This window comes from Schistocerca americana, chromosome 2 (assembly GCF_021461395.2).
Source record: "Schistocerca americana isolate TAMUIC-IGC-003095 chromosome 2, iqSchAmer2.1, whole genome shotgun sequence".
NCBI lineage: Eukaryota > Metazoa > Arthropoda > Insecta > Orthoptera > Acrididae > Schistocerca > Schistocerca americana.
The window spans coordinates 381,611,004-381,626,525 of record NC_060120.1 but is presented as its reverse complement, the minus strand read 5'-3'; the positions used below and the strand labels follow the sequence as shown (position 1 = coordinate 381,626,525).

Genomic DNA, 15,522 nt, shown 5'->3' with positions numbered 1-15,522 from the left:
CTTGTATGTGGAACACTGATACGTGCAGAAATTATACATGTGCTTGTTGAAGGACTACGTTCTCTTGACTGAATAATGTCTTCTACTTCATCCACAGTCTGTCTATTTACATTTTCTGATGCAATATGACTGCTGGGCACTGTACCAGTGTCACACAGTGTATTGAACATATAAGTAACCACTTTTGAATCTGGTAGTCTGTGGTTAGGAAATCATATGCCATTTCTCTATAAGCAGCAGCAGCAGCAGCAGCATTTCCATTAAAAAATCCACACACAAATACCACGTTGGCACTCTCATGTGTAAATGTGTGCAGCATGTTTACATGCTAAGTACAGTAGACTTGTCCAACAAATCACAACAAAAACTTCAATGTAAATTAAAGCACAACTTCACAATGTGAACTTCAACACTCTACTGCTGACATTTGATAAATATGCCCATAGCAACCAATGTACAAACACATGAAACGAAAATTCATTGAACTCAGCTGTATCTCTATACGCAATAAAAATTGGACACATGTTATATGGCATTTTTTATTGCGATTTGACTACACTACCACCACCTAAAATATTTACCGTTCTTCTTGAAACACCCTGTATAAAAATTGATCTACAGAATAGGATTTTAGCACTTGTACAATACCATCTTGAAATAACAGCACATTTTGCCAGTATATAATCAAATTCTAATTTCAAACCCCACATCAAAGATTTCATCTCAAAGACTAAGCCACAAAAAAATATGAGAATCAAAAAGAAATGAAATTCTTATAATTTACTCACTGTAACTCTGATTTTGCATCCTGTTCAATCTTCTCCGTCCACAGTTTCATCACTGAAGTAAGTTCTAATCTATCAATATACTTCCGTTTCTGTGCTGTTAGCATATGTTCTAGGTCACACAGAGGAAGACTGAAATTGAGAAAAAGCAATAAAAAACTTTTGTTGAAAGGCATCAATCAAAAATATCAGATTTAACTCCCATGATATCATCAGAGTCGATAATAGCAGTTTTGTACCTCAATTGGAGCAGCTTCAAAGCCAAGAGGATTTTATTGCTTTTCAGACTTTTTAATAGTAGTTTAAACAGCTATATAGTATTTTTAATGACATCATAGCATAAAATTTGCCCTGTCCCCTTGTTGGTAGATAAAACATCGAACATCCAAATACTGCTCCCAACATCTGCATCTATGTGCCATTGCTGGGGAAGGAAGGAAGGAAGGAAGGAGGGAAGGAGCGAAGGAATGAAGGAAGGAGTGCATTGAGTGAGTAATTGAGTGAGTGAGTGAGTGAGGGAGGGAGGGAGGGAGGGAGGGAATATGAGGAAAAAGACTATTTAGGTATTGGTGATTGATTAATGTCACAGTTTTACTCTAACATAGTCAGACAAGTACAAACATTTTAAATGAACTGTTGATGTGTCTGTGAAGATACTAGTTTCAAGTTGTGATGTCAATGCCACAAAAGTTCACTAAAAATAGGTAGACAGTGATAGTCTCAAAATTATTGTGACTGTTGAGTGCACACAAGTATGCATAGCATAATATTTGAGTTACCATATTCTTATCCATAAAGGGAATGTTCCAGTAATAACAACACAAAACATTTCACAATCACGATTAAGCTACCAAAAGAAATTCTGTAGAATGTGATAAACTTGACACTGATGAATGCACCCAAAATATTATAAAAATGCTGTAACACTACAAAATTTTGAAACCTTTGATAAGGCAAATAAAAATAAATAATGTAAAAGCCTTGATGTACATTACCTTTCCACTTACAAGCAATGATTTATACAGAATCGACAAGATATTGGATAAAATGTCACTGCAGTCAGCATCTACTCTTACATATATTGCCCCACCATCACCACCACAGTAACAGCAGCAGCAACGGCAACAACAACAACAACCAAAAATAGCCGTGGGAGAAATGGTGACACTCTCGAATCATTGCCCACTACATATACATTTACATCTACAGCTACACAGATACTCCGCAAGCCACCATGCGGCCTGTAGCGGAAGGTACTCTACACCACTACTAGTCATTTCCTTTCCTGCTCCACTCACAAACAGAGCGAGGGAAAAACTACTATCTACATGCCTCCATATGAGCCCTAATTTCTCATATCTTAACTTCGTTGCCCTTACTCATAATGTATGTTGGTGGCAGTAGAATTGTTCTGCAGTCTGCTTCAAATGACAGTTCTCTTAATTTTTCCAATAGTGTTCCTCGAAAAGAACGTTTCTTTCCTCCCATCAATCCCCATTCGAATTCCTGAAGCATATTGTTCAAACCTACGCCAACAAATCTAGCAGCTTGCCTCTGAATTACTTTGATTTCTTCCTTTCATCTGACCTAGTGTAATTCCCAAACACACAAGCAATACTCAAGAATGGGCTGCACTACTGTCTTATATGTGCTCTACTTTACAGATGAATCTAACTTTCCTGAAATACTCCCAATAAACTGAAGTTGACCATTTGCCTTACCTACCACAATCCTCACATGCTCGTTCCACTTCATACTGCTTTGCAACGTTAGCCCCGACATCTGAATTATGTGATTGTACTAAGCAGGACACTACTAATGCTGTATACAAACATTATTGATTTGTTTTTCCTGCTCATCCACATTAACTTACATTTTTCTACCTTAATAACTAGCTGCAACTCATCACACCAACTAGAAATTTTCTCTAGTCATCTTGTATTCTGTCATCTTGTATTCTCCTACAGTCACTCAACTTTGACACCTTACGTCATCGACAAACAACCACAGTTTGCTGCTTGCCCTGTCTGCCAAATCATTCATGTGTATAGGGCACAACAGCGGTCCTATCAGATTCCCCTGGGGCACTCTTGATGATATCCTTGTCCTGATGAACATTCACAGTAGAGGATAGCGTTCAAGGTTCTACAACTCATGATGTCTTCAAGTCACTCACGTATCAAGGAACCTATCACATATGCTCATACTTTCGTTAACAGACTGCTGCTTCACACCAGCTGTAAACGCCGCACCCAGTAATATGCAATCAAAAACCTTCAGATTATGCAACAGAGCCTCTCCGGGGGACACCACCTTGATAAAGCACTGTCCATGCGAATGGAGAGGCTTGTGTATCCGCGTGAAGCTGAGGCTATTGCAAAGGTAAAGGACCTACTGCCGCAAAGGTCTCAGCCAATGGATCAGACTAAGAGTGTCCGACAACATCCCATCTTCCCTATCCACTCCTAGTCCTACCCAACTCCCGAACCCAACCCAAGGTGTGATGCGATACGTGCCGAAGGGTGCGTGGCACATGGGAAGATGTGTCGCAAACAGAGCCTCAGGGATACCGGGTGACCTTCCTGAGTAAGTAGCCTTACAACGCACGGGGTACTCGTGGTGTAGACTTTGTAGATCCCAAATCTTGTGGGACCAATATGGACGTGATTAAATAAAACATAGAAAAACAAACTGAGGGGCAAACTGAGACCTCAGATATCCAAACATTGGGGTCAGTACCGATGGAAGGCGTTCCCGCTACTGAATCAGAGTCTAGACCTGAGCCAGAAGTGGGAACTGTAACCGAGAAGCTAGACCAGATTAAGGTCAAAGGCTTGTCTGGGGCCCAGAGGAGGAAACTACTCAGAGAACAGAGGGAAAAGGAAGGGAAAGAATGGCTTCCTAAAGACAAGTCGGGGGAATTCAAGGGACTTGAACCTAAGACCCCCAGGAAGAAACTCAATCAGGTTGAAGGGGATACGCAGACCCCCACTACGTCAAAGACAAGTAGCAAGCGGATAAGGGAGAAATCAGAGATTCACAACTCCCTGGATAAGCAAGTCCAGAAAAAACCAAGGCAAGAAATATGGAAACAGACCTACAGTACTGCAGTCTCGGTTTTTAGGATAGCAGTTATCCAGGAAGGTTATCCACTGGTGGCCATCACCTCACAGCAGGAGAAATTGGTACAGATCTCTAAAGTAGACCGCATGTAAGACACTAGTGCAGCCCATTCTTGAGTATTGCTTGTGCGTTTGGGAATTACACCAGGTCAGATCAAAGTAATTCAAAGGCAAGCTGCTAGATTTTTTGCCGTAGGTTTGAACAATATGCTTCAGGAATTCGAATGGGAATTGATGGAGGGAAGGAAACATTCTTTTCGAGGAACACTATTGAACATTAAGAGAACTGTCATTCGAAGCTGACTGCAGAACAATTCTACTGCCACCAACATACAATATGAGTAAGGACCACGAAGTTAAGATATGAGAAATTAGGGCTCATATGGAGGCATGTAGATGTGAGTGGAGCAGGAAAGGAAATGACTAGTAGTGGTGCAGAGTACCTTCCGCCACAGGCCGCATGGTGGCTTGCGGAGTATCTGTGTAGCTGTAAATGTAAATGTAGATGTAGTGGCCAATGATTTGAGAGTATCACCATTTCTCCCACGGCTATTTTTGGTTGTTGTTGTTGCCATTGCTGCTACTGCTGTTACTGTGATGGTGATGGTGGGGCAATATATGTAAGAGTAGATGCTGACTGCAGTGACATTTTATGCAATATCTTGTCCACTCTGTATAAATCATTGCCTGTAAGTGGAAAGGTAATGTACATCAAGGCATCTTTGAAAAGATTGGTGGGGGGGGGGGGGGGGGATGCTGGCCCAGGACCCAACTTCAGGAAGGTCTATCTAGAATGAGATATTCACTCTGCAGCGGAGCGTGCGCTGATACGAAACTTCCTGGCAGATTAAAACTGTGTGCCCGAACGAGACTCGAACTCGGGACCTTCACCTTTCGCGGGCAAGTGCTCTACCATCTGAGCTACTAAAGCACGACTCACGCCTGGTCCTCACAGCTTTAATTCTGCCAGTATCTCGTCTCCTACCTTCCAAACTTTACAGAAGCTAGCTCAGATGATAGAGCACTTGCCCGCGAAAGGCAAAGGTCACGAGTTCGAGTCTCGGTCAGGCACACAGTTTTAATCTGCCAGGAAGTTTCAGGGTCTATCTAGATCGTGGTGCCCTCATTTTTGTCTGTGAGTGGGTGCACATGGTCGAATGGCTTAAGGACAAGGTGCCCACGATATCCCCGTGGAAAAATGCGAAGTTGCTGGTTAAGATGGCAGCGGAGCTTCTTAAGACCACAAGATATCAATATGGGTACCAAAGATCCTTAAGGAAGTCTCTTCTAAGATACAGTTCCGGAAAATAGGGGCCCAGAACCCAAAAGTTTTGACACAAGATTGGAGAGTGATCAACCAGGAGGTTGCACTGTAAGGACCAATACTGGTAGTGGAGGTCGGAGAGAAGTCCCTGAAGGCGATGTGGGAGCAGGACCCGAAACAGTTTTTAGAGTTCTTGCAGGTCACCGTCGGGGTTTTCAGAGACCTCAAAGATGGCAGCAAGATAGAGACTGGAGGTGCTGCAGATTAATCTGCAGAACGGTAAATGTACATCAAGGAGCCTCTGCTGCCCTGAGTCACTGCCTGTGGAGGCAGGAGGCAGGAAGCAGACGTGGCCCTGATACCAGAACCCTATTTAATAAACGGGGTGTATCAGGCCTCGGTGGCACTGGAGGTAAGCTGATCTATGCTATAAATCCAAGAAACTCCAGAACATGCATCTATGTAAGAAATGTTTCTTTCATGCCAATGATAGATTTCTGCTCTAAGGATTTAGTGATCATTAAAATGCAGCAATGTGAGGAAGGTATCACGATGGTAATTATTGTGGCCCACCATCTTCCTAGTGAAGTGCATCTGTGTCCTATTGAAGACCCACTGTTCCATCATCTGCCTCTAACAGTTCCTTCATAGCTCCCCTTGTCAGGTGCCCAGGGAGCTGACTTCTCATTGTTATCTCCTACCATATAGCCATGGGTTAAGTCTTCGATACCACTACATGTTTTTTTTGCTCCGGCACATGGTGGGGCACTGATGGAAGTACTGATGCACAACACCGAGGGCTGCACCTGGTTTCATCACCGTCACCACCTTCTGGTGACCGGGTTGCCTTACTTCATGATAACCTTGCATAGGTCCCCAGTCATGGCAGCTCTTTCTTGTTGGCCACATTCGGTGTTACACTGGATGCATCATCAGACCGTTCACATTGTCGCGTCTCAGTCAGCTGCTGTTGCTCAAGCATTTTCTCTCACCAGCCACTGATACCTGTCAAAGCTGGATCGCCAATCCCAGGCTGTCTCTTCCTCCTGGTGGCACCCTTTGCCTCCACACTGGCTTTGCTGTTTCTTCTTTTTAAGAAGGGCTGGGTATTGTTCCCCCAGCAATCCACTGTTATGCAACACAGACAATGAATGCCTCTTTAGGCTGCTGCCGACTCCACCGTGGGAGATGCAGGATAAACAGTACGACCGTAACGTAAGAACATCATATTTTGTGTCAGCCTCATCTCCCGCAGCAGCCCTGGTAATATGTGGTGCCAGCTTTGCTGCTGAAGACACAAAAGACACAACAATTATCATCGCCACTGGAGGCACTGATTCGTTTTACACAAATCATGTGCAGGCCTGCTGATCTTCATGGAAATACTCATTTGCTGTTTGTCTATAAAGGATGCCGCCCAACCAAGCAGAAGTTTGCACCAGAAGTTGCTCCCGACCAAGTGCCAGACCATAAATCAGATCTCATTTCACCCTGGCATAGTCCTCAGTACTGAGTTGAGCATGAGTCTTATCTGAGTATCCAAATTCACAGATTTCAAATTTCTGTTAGCTACATAGTAAGTAGCAGCATTTATTATAAGGCAGTATGACAGGCACTGATGTGCTGTAAACGGAACTAAGTATTTATAGCTCTGAAAAATATTTTCTTTGAAAAATAACATTATAAACAAATAAATATTAAGCTATTAATGGCATATAAACATCAGTCACAAGTAATTCAGAACAAAGCAGCTTTCTTATTAATTTATTCCATTACATTTAGATGATATAAGCAAGTACAGCATAGAGCAATATAGTGATGGTTTATTGTTAATACTGAATACGTATTACATTTCAATGATATGTCTCTCCTATGTTAATGTATATCCTGTCTCATTCCACATCCCTGAAGTTTCTCCTTCTTCAGGGGATCTACGGAACACAAAGAATGAATGAATGAATGAATGAATGCCAAAGTGAACTAGTCTGCTAACAGTCACCTTGCATGAACATTGCTGGGCAGTGATAACTCCTCTCTTTGAAACTGAGTTATACCATACTTCAATGGTGATACAGTTTATTTTATTGTTGTTCTTGTTGTTGTTGTTGTGGTCTTCAGTCCTGAGACTGGTTTGATGCAACTCTCCATGCTACTCTATCCTGTGCAAGCTTCTTCATCTCCCAGTACCTACTGTAACCTACATCCTTCTGAATCTGCTTAGTGTATTCATCTCTTGGTCTCCCTCTACGATTTTTACCCTCCACGCTGCCCTCCAATACTAAATTGGTGATCCCTTGATGCCTCAGAACATGTCCTACCAACCGATCCCTTCTTCTGGTCAAGTTGTGCCACAAACGTCCCTTCTCCCCAATCCTATTCAATACTTCCTCATTAGTTATGTGATCTACCCATCTAATCTTCAGCATTCTTCTGTAGCACCACATTTCGAAAGCTTCTATTCTCTTTTTGTCCAAACTATTTATCGCCCATGTTTCACTTCCATACATGGCTACACTCCATACAGATACGTTCAGAAACGACTTCCTGACACTTAAATCTATACTCGATGTTAACAAATTTCTCTTCCTCAGAAATGCTTTCCTTGCCATTGCCAGTCTATATTTTATATCCTCTCTACTTCGATGATCATCAGTTATTTTGCTCCCCAAATAGCAAGACTCCTTTACTAATTTAAGTGTCTCATTTCCTAATCTAATTCCCTCAGCATCACCCGACTTAATTCGACTACATTCCATTATCCTTGTTTTGCTTTTGTTGATGATCATCTTATACCCTCATTTCCAGACACTATCCATTCCGTTCAACTGCTCTTCCAAGTCCTTTACAATGTCATCGGCGAACCTCAAAGTTTTGTTTCTTCTCCATGGATTTTAATACCTACTCCGAATTTTTCTTTTGTTTCCTTTACTGCTTGCTCAATATACAGATTGAACAACATCGGGGAGAGGCTACAACCCTGTCTCACTCCCTTCCCAACCACTGCTTCCCTTTGATGTCCCTCGACTCTTATAGCTGCCATCTGGTTTCTGTACAAATTGTAAATAGCTTTTCGCTCCCTGTATTTTACCCCTGCCACCTTCAGAATTTGAAAGAGAGTATTCCAGTTAACATTGTCAAAAGCTTTCTCTAAGTCTACAAATGCTAGGAACGTAGGTTTGCCTTTCCTTAATCTAGCTTCTAAGATAAGTCGTAGGGTCAGTATTGCCTCATGAGTTCCAATATTTCTACGGAATCCAAACTGATCTTCCCCGAGGTCGGCTTCTCTTAGTTTTTCCATTTGTCTGTAAAGAATTTGTGTTAGTATTTTGCAGCCGTGACTTATTAAACTGATAGTTCGGTAATTTTCACATCTGTCAACACCTGCTTTCTTTGGGATTGGAATTATTATATTCTTCTTGAAGTCTGAGGGTATTTCGCCTGTCTCATACATATTGCTCACCAGATGGTAGAGTTTTGTCATGACTGGCTCTCCCAAAGCCATCAGTAGTTCTAATGGAATGTTGTCTACTCCCGGGGCCTTGTTTCGACTCAGGTCTTTCAGTCCTCTGTCAAACTCTTCACGCAGTATCTTATCTCCCATTTCGTCTTCGTCTACATCCTCTTCCATTTCCATAATATTGTCCTCAAGTACATTGCCCTTGTATAAACCCTCTATATACTCCTTCCACCTTTCTGCCTTCCCTTCTTTGCTTAGAACTGGGTTACCATCTGAGCTCTTGATATTCATACAAGTGGTTCTCTTCTCTCCAAAGGTCTGTTTAATTTTCCTGTAGGCAGTATCTATCTTACCCCTAGTGAGATACGCCTCTACATCCTTACATTTGTCCTCTAGCCATCCCTGCTTAGCCATTTTGCACTTCCTGTCGATCTCATTTTTGAGACATTTGTATTCCTTTTTTGCCTGCTTCATTTACTGCATTTTTATATTTTCTCCTTTCATCAACTAAATTCAATATTTCTTCTGTTATCCAAGGATTTCTACTAGCCCTCGTCTTTTTACCTACTTGATCCTCTGCTACCTTCACCACTTCATCCCTCAAAGCTACCCACTCTTCTTCTACCGTATTTCTTTCCCCCATTCCTGTCAATTGTTCCCTTATGCTCTCCCTGAAACTCTGTACAACCTCTGGTTTAGTCAGTTTATCCAGGTCCCATCTCCTTACATTCCCATCTTTTTGCAGTTTCTTCAGTTTTAATCTACAGTTCATAACCAACAGATTGTGGTCAGAGTCCACATCTGCCCCTGGAAATGTCTTACAATTTAAAACCTGGTTCCTAAATCTCTGTCTTACCATTACATAATCTATATGAAACCTGTCAGTATCTCCAGGCTTCTCCCATGTATACAATCTTCTTTTATGATTTTTGAACCAAGTGTTAGCTATGATAAGGTTGTGCTCTGTGCAAAATTCTACCAGGCGGCTTCCTCTTTCGTTTCTTACCCCCAATCCATATTCACCTACTATGTTGCCTTCTCTCCCTTTTCCTACTGATGAATTCCAGTCACCCATGACTATTAAATTTCCATCTCCCTTCACTATCTGAATAATTTCTTTTATTTCATCATACATTTCTTCAATTTCTTCGTCATCTGCAGAGCTGGTTGGCATATAAACTTGTACTACTGTGGTAGGTGTGGGCTTCGTATCTATCTTGGCCACAATAATGCGCTCACTATGCTGTTTGTAGTAGCTAACCCGCACTCCTATTTTTTTATTCATTATTAAACCTACTCTTGCATTACCCCTATTTGATTTTGTGTTTATAACCCTGTAGTCACCTGACCAGAAGTATTGTTCCTCCTGACACCAAACTTCAGTAATTCCCACTATATCTAACTTTAATCTATCCATTTCCCTTTTTAAATTTTCTAACCTACCTGCCCGATTAAGGGGTCTGGCATTCCACGCTCCAATCCACAGAACGCCAGTTTTCTTTCTCCTGATAACGACATCCTCTCGAGTAGTCCCCGCCCGGAGATCCGAATGGGGGACTATTTTACCTCTGGAATGTTTTACCCAAGAGGACGCCATCATCATTTAACCATACAGTAAAGCTGCATGCCCTCGGGAAAAGTTACGGCCGTAGTTTCCCCTTGCTTTCAGTCGTTCGCAGTACCAGCACAGCAAGGCCGTTTTGGTTAGTGTTACAAGGCCAGATCAGTCAATCATCCAGACTGTTGCCCCTGCAACTACTGAAAAGGCTGCTGGCCCTCTTCAGGAACCACACGTTTGTCTGGTCTCTCAACAGATACCCCTCCGTTGTGGTTGCACCTACGGTACGGCTATCTGTATCGCTGAGGCATGCAAGCCTCCTCACCAACGGCAAGGTCCATGGTTCACTATGCTGTTATCTGCAGCAATACTTTGTTAACTTTGAGAAGCTCTATCTCCCCGTGCAATCACTTTCTGATGAGACAGCAGCATAACATTTGTGAAAACTGCTACAACCAGAAAAAATAGCATAGATGGATAGAAACTCAGAGAATGCATAGAACAGTGTACTACCAATAAGTGATTATGATCTCACAGATTTAGTGTACATGCAGTCCTAGCAGTACTCTTTCACATGACCGTGGAGGTTTAATGCAAATATCCATCAGTTAAATTTTAATGGAAATGCTAGCTTAGTTAAACATAGTGGCATGCTCAGTGGTAACATGTAGTGTTTCTGGACTACTTCCATTTCAATAAGTTCTATGACAACATCCACATTCGCACTACTATGGCAGCTACTTTGTTGGCTGACACAATGGAAAAAATTAAGCATATTTCGGGCATCACTCATTTGTTGTTACTCTGATTATAACATTCAAGTAGCATTTACAGTCAATATTCTTACAAAAGATCTGTCACTTTTATGTAATTAAACGTTAAAAACAATTAAATATCAAGGTCAGTCATTTGATCGTAAACGCTCTGCTACTGGTTGAATCTCTGGTGATGTGGAAACCTTCTGATAGTTAATGTGTTTATGCTCCAACCATTTAGACCGTTGATTTGTGCAACAAGGGACATTCTTTCCTTTCTCCCTGCAACATAGTTACCTCACTCAAAACTAAGGAATTGTAAAAGTTTTGCTAATGGATCCATATCTTATAGATCATCGATTATCGGTCATGACCTAGGACCCAAAGCACAATAAAATTATTCTTGGCAAATCTTGGAGCTGATTTTCTCTATATAAGATACTTGGCAGACACACACCTATGATCGGGTTTTCTATGGTGGAACAGATGGTGCATTTGATTGCTGTTGAGAAGTACGTGGGTTCAAATCCTGGTAGGGTCGTATACAGAAGAAAAAAAAAAAAAAAAAAAAAAAAATTTCATCACCTCAGTTCGGAGAGAGTCCTGCAATCTGTACAGAAAATTAGAATAGAGATCAACATAAACATCATTTCCGCCCTTTTTTATTGCTCATGAAAACTGCACATTGTATGTTGTACCACCATACAGCGAGACCTTCAGAGGTGGTGGTCCAGCCTGCTTCACACACTGATACCTCTAATACCCAGTAGCACATCCTCTTGCACTGATGCATGTCTGTATTCGTCATGGCATACTATCCACAAGTTCATCAAGGTACTGTTGGTCCAGATTTTCCCACTCCTCAATGGCGATTCGGCGCAGATGACTCAGAGTGGTTGGTGGGTCACGTCGTCCATGAACAGCCATTTACAATCTATCCCAGGCATGTTCAACAGGGTTCATGTCTAGAGAACATGCTGGCCACATTAGTTGAGTGTTGTCTTTATCCTGAAGGCAGTCATTCGCAAGATGTGTACGATGGGGACACGAATTGTCGTCCATAAAGACGAATGCCTTGCCAATAAGCTGCCGATATGCTTGCATTATCGGTCGGAGGATGGCATTCACGTATCGCACCAACGTTCATGTATCGTACAGGTGTTATGACGCCTTCCATGACCACCAGTAGTGTATGTCGGCACCACATAATGCCACCTCACAACTGCAGGGAACCTCCACCTTGCTGCACTCACTGGACAGTGTGTCTAAGGCTTTCAGCCTGACTGGGTTGCCTCCAAACACATCTCTGACGATTGTCTGATTGAAGGTATTCACGATACTCATTGCTGAAGAGAATGTGATACCAATACTGAGCGGTTCATTCGGCATGTTGTTGGACCCATCTGTACCGCGCTGCATGGTGTCGTGGTTGCGAGGATGGACCTCCTCTTGGACGTTGGGAGTGAAGTTGTGCATCATGCAGCCTATTGCGCACAGTTTGAGTCATAACACGACATCCTGTGACTGCACGAAAAGCATTGTTCAACATGATGGCTTTCCTGTCAGAGTTCCTCTGAGCCATAATCCGTAGGTAGCAGTCATTCACTGCAGTAGTAACCCTCGGGCGGCCTGAGCGAGGCATGTCATTGACAGTTCCTGTCTCTCTCTGTATCTCCTCCACATCCGAACAACATCGCTTTGGTTCACTTCGAAACATCTGGAGACTTCCCCTGTTGAGAGCCGTTCCTGGCACAAAGCAACATTGCGGTCGCGATTGTACTATGGTATTGATGGTCTAGGCATGGTTGAACTACAGACAACACGAGCAGTGAACCTCCTTCCTGGTGGGGTAAAAACAAGACAGCAGATGACTGTGGCTACCGACCACGAGAATAAAAAGGAAAAGCCTGCCACTCTGCAACACATTAAAACATCCACCCTAAAAGTATCAGAGTGGAGAACACAAAGGGACAAAGGACATGCGCTAAATCTTACACAGAATGATAAAACCCACTAACGCATATAAAATGTAAAACTAAATTAGCCGATGAGGCGTTGTCAGCTAAAAGTAATGGCAACGAGTCTACTAACTGAAGAGTCCGTCGCAGGGCAGCCAAAGAAGGACAGCTCAGCAAGATGTGGGCCACTGTCAGCCGGGCGCCACAACGACAATGAGGTGGGTCATCACAGCACATAAAATAACCGTATGTCACCCAAGCATGGCCAATACAGAGCTGGCAGAGAACCACAGAGTCCCTGTGAGGGGCCTGCATGGAGGACTGCCACACATTCATAGTATCCTTAATGGCACGGTTTGTTGTGCGTGCTGAGGTTATGCCATTTCGTTTCCCAAAGCCGCAAAACCTTGCGGTGTAGTACGGAATGCAGATCAGTTGCAGAGATGCCAATCTCCATGTGCGTTTTCCGGGTAGCCTTTTTGGCCAGCCTGTCAGCAAGTTCGTTGCCTGGGATTCTGACGTGACCTGGGGTCCAGACAAACACCACTGTACGACCAGACCGTTCCACAGCATAGATGGACTCCTGGATGGTCGCTATCAAAGGATGATGAGGGTAGGAGCTTTTAGGCTGTTCAAGGAGTCTGTACACAGAAGAAACGCCTCCCCAAGGCATGAACGGATGTGCTCAAGAGTGCGAGATATAGACACCAGCTCAGCAGTGAAAACACTGCAACCATCGGGCAAGGAATGCTGTTCAATATGTCCTACATGGACATACGCGAAGCCGACATGACCACCAGCCATCGAGCCATCGGTGTAAACCACTATGTGGCCTTGGTACTTGTCAAGAATCGAGAGGAAGTGGCAACGGAGTCCTTAGGGCCATGTGAAAGGTCCAGGCAAAGCTGTGGCCTAAGTGTACACCATGGAGGTGTACATGAATGGACCTCAAGTATAGGTGGTAAAAGGCAACGACTCCAATTCAGAAAGAAGGGATCGGACACGAACTGCAACCTGGGCTGCCGATGCGGGAGATAAACTGCCTTGGGTGGGAAAAGGAGATGACGATTCGGATGCGCAGGAGAACTATGAATGTGTGTTATGTAACTGGCAGAAGTTGTGCATGCCTAACCTGCAATGGAGGCAATCCGGCTTCCACAAGGACGCTTGTCACCGGATTCGTCCTAAAAGCTCCTGTCGCTTGGCGAACACCACAGTGGTGCACTGGGTCGAGTAAACACAACGCTGAGGGCGCCGTCGAACCATAAACCAGACTCCCATAGTCAAGGTGGGATTGAACAAGGGCTCTGTAGAGCTGCAGCAGTGTAGAGTGATCTGCACTCCAGTTGGTGTTCCTCAGGCAGCAGAGGGTATTGAGGTGCTGCCAGCACTTCCGCTTAAGCTAACGAAGGTGAGGAACCCAAGTCAACCGGACGTCGAAAACCAGCCCTAAAAATCAGTATGTCTCCACTACAGTGAGTGGTTCATCATTAACGTGAAGTTCTGGTTCTGGGTGAACAGTACAATGCTGACAGAAGTCCATAACACACTACTTTGTGGGCGAAAACTGGAAACCATGGGCTAGAACCCACGACTGCGCCCTGTGGATGGCTCCCTGTAGGTGCCGCAAAGCAACACCAGTACTGGTGGAGCAGTATGAAATGCATAAGTCATCTGCATACAGAGAAGGTGAGATGGACAGCCCTACAGCTGCTGCTAGACCATTAATGGCCACTAAAATTCTGAACAGTCAATGGGACTGTGTCTGCGGTACAATATCCAGTCAACGTCTATCTTTAGAAGTTCTGGGAACCGCGGTGATGCAAAACTTTTTTCGATGTGTGTATTTTTAAAAGTTGTACACAAAAATAGAAAACAGTGATAGGAAGAATTTATTCTGGCAGTTGTTTAAATGGTGGGCTGTATTACATATATATCTACATTAATCTTGGTCTGAACAATGGACAGCTGATGATGAATGCATTTACAGTGTATACAGACAATTCACTTTTTTTGGAGAGCATTGCGGTAGTGAAGATGTCACCATACACCCACAGTACAATGAGGTATAAGATGGTGAGGTTTCGTATATGGAGAGATATAAAGCATGTACAACATGCAGGTAATATAAAAGTAAGGGCTATTATGCTCGGGAGTGTAAATTAAAGTCAGTGTCTGACACACACTTACTTCGTCTTTATGTAAGATTATAAAGCTTCAAAAGTTTAAACAATAAGGATCCTAGCTGGACAATACGAAGATAAACAAACATTGTTTCTAATAAAATAAAAAATGTGTAGTTACATTAACTAAAAGCTTCTTTTTGAATGTGACGTGTGAGCAGCTATTGCAAATGAAAAAGTATGTAAATGGAAAGGAAAACAAAATAATAATCTGTTTTTGATCAATGTGGTGAAATTCTGTAATTGTGATTTGGTTTTGATATGAGAGGATTGTTGAGTTGTTTCACAAATGAGTTACCTTTCGAGCTGGATTCGAATCAGAGATATATGGATATCATTTATATAGTTCGATGGTTCTTAGCTCTAACAACTGAGCTACTGAACAATGTACATGAAATGGGTAAAGTGACAATTTTCATTATGAGTTTAACTTCACTGAA

The 15,522-nt window shown here is 42.8% G+C and overlaps 1 protein-coding gene across 1 annotated transcript in view; it reads right to left on the bottom strand.

Moving 5' to 3' along the window:
* Positions 1-15,522, bottom strand: part of LOC124595527 — a 291,163-nt gene that overhangs the window by 270,823 nt on the left and 4,818 nt on the right. The window contains exon 3 of the mRNA XM_047134296.1: positions 789-917. Coding sequence (XP_046990252.1) covers positions 789-917 — 129 coding nt within the window. The remainder of the gene's footprint in view (positions 1-788; positions 918-15,522) is intronic.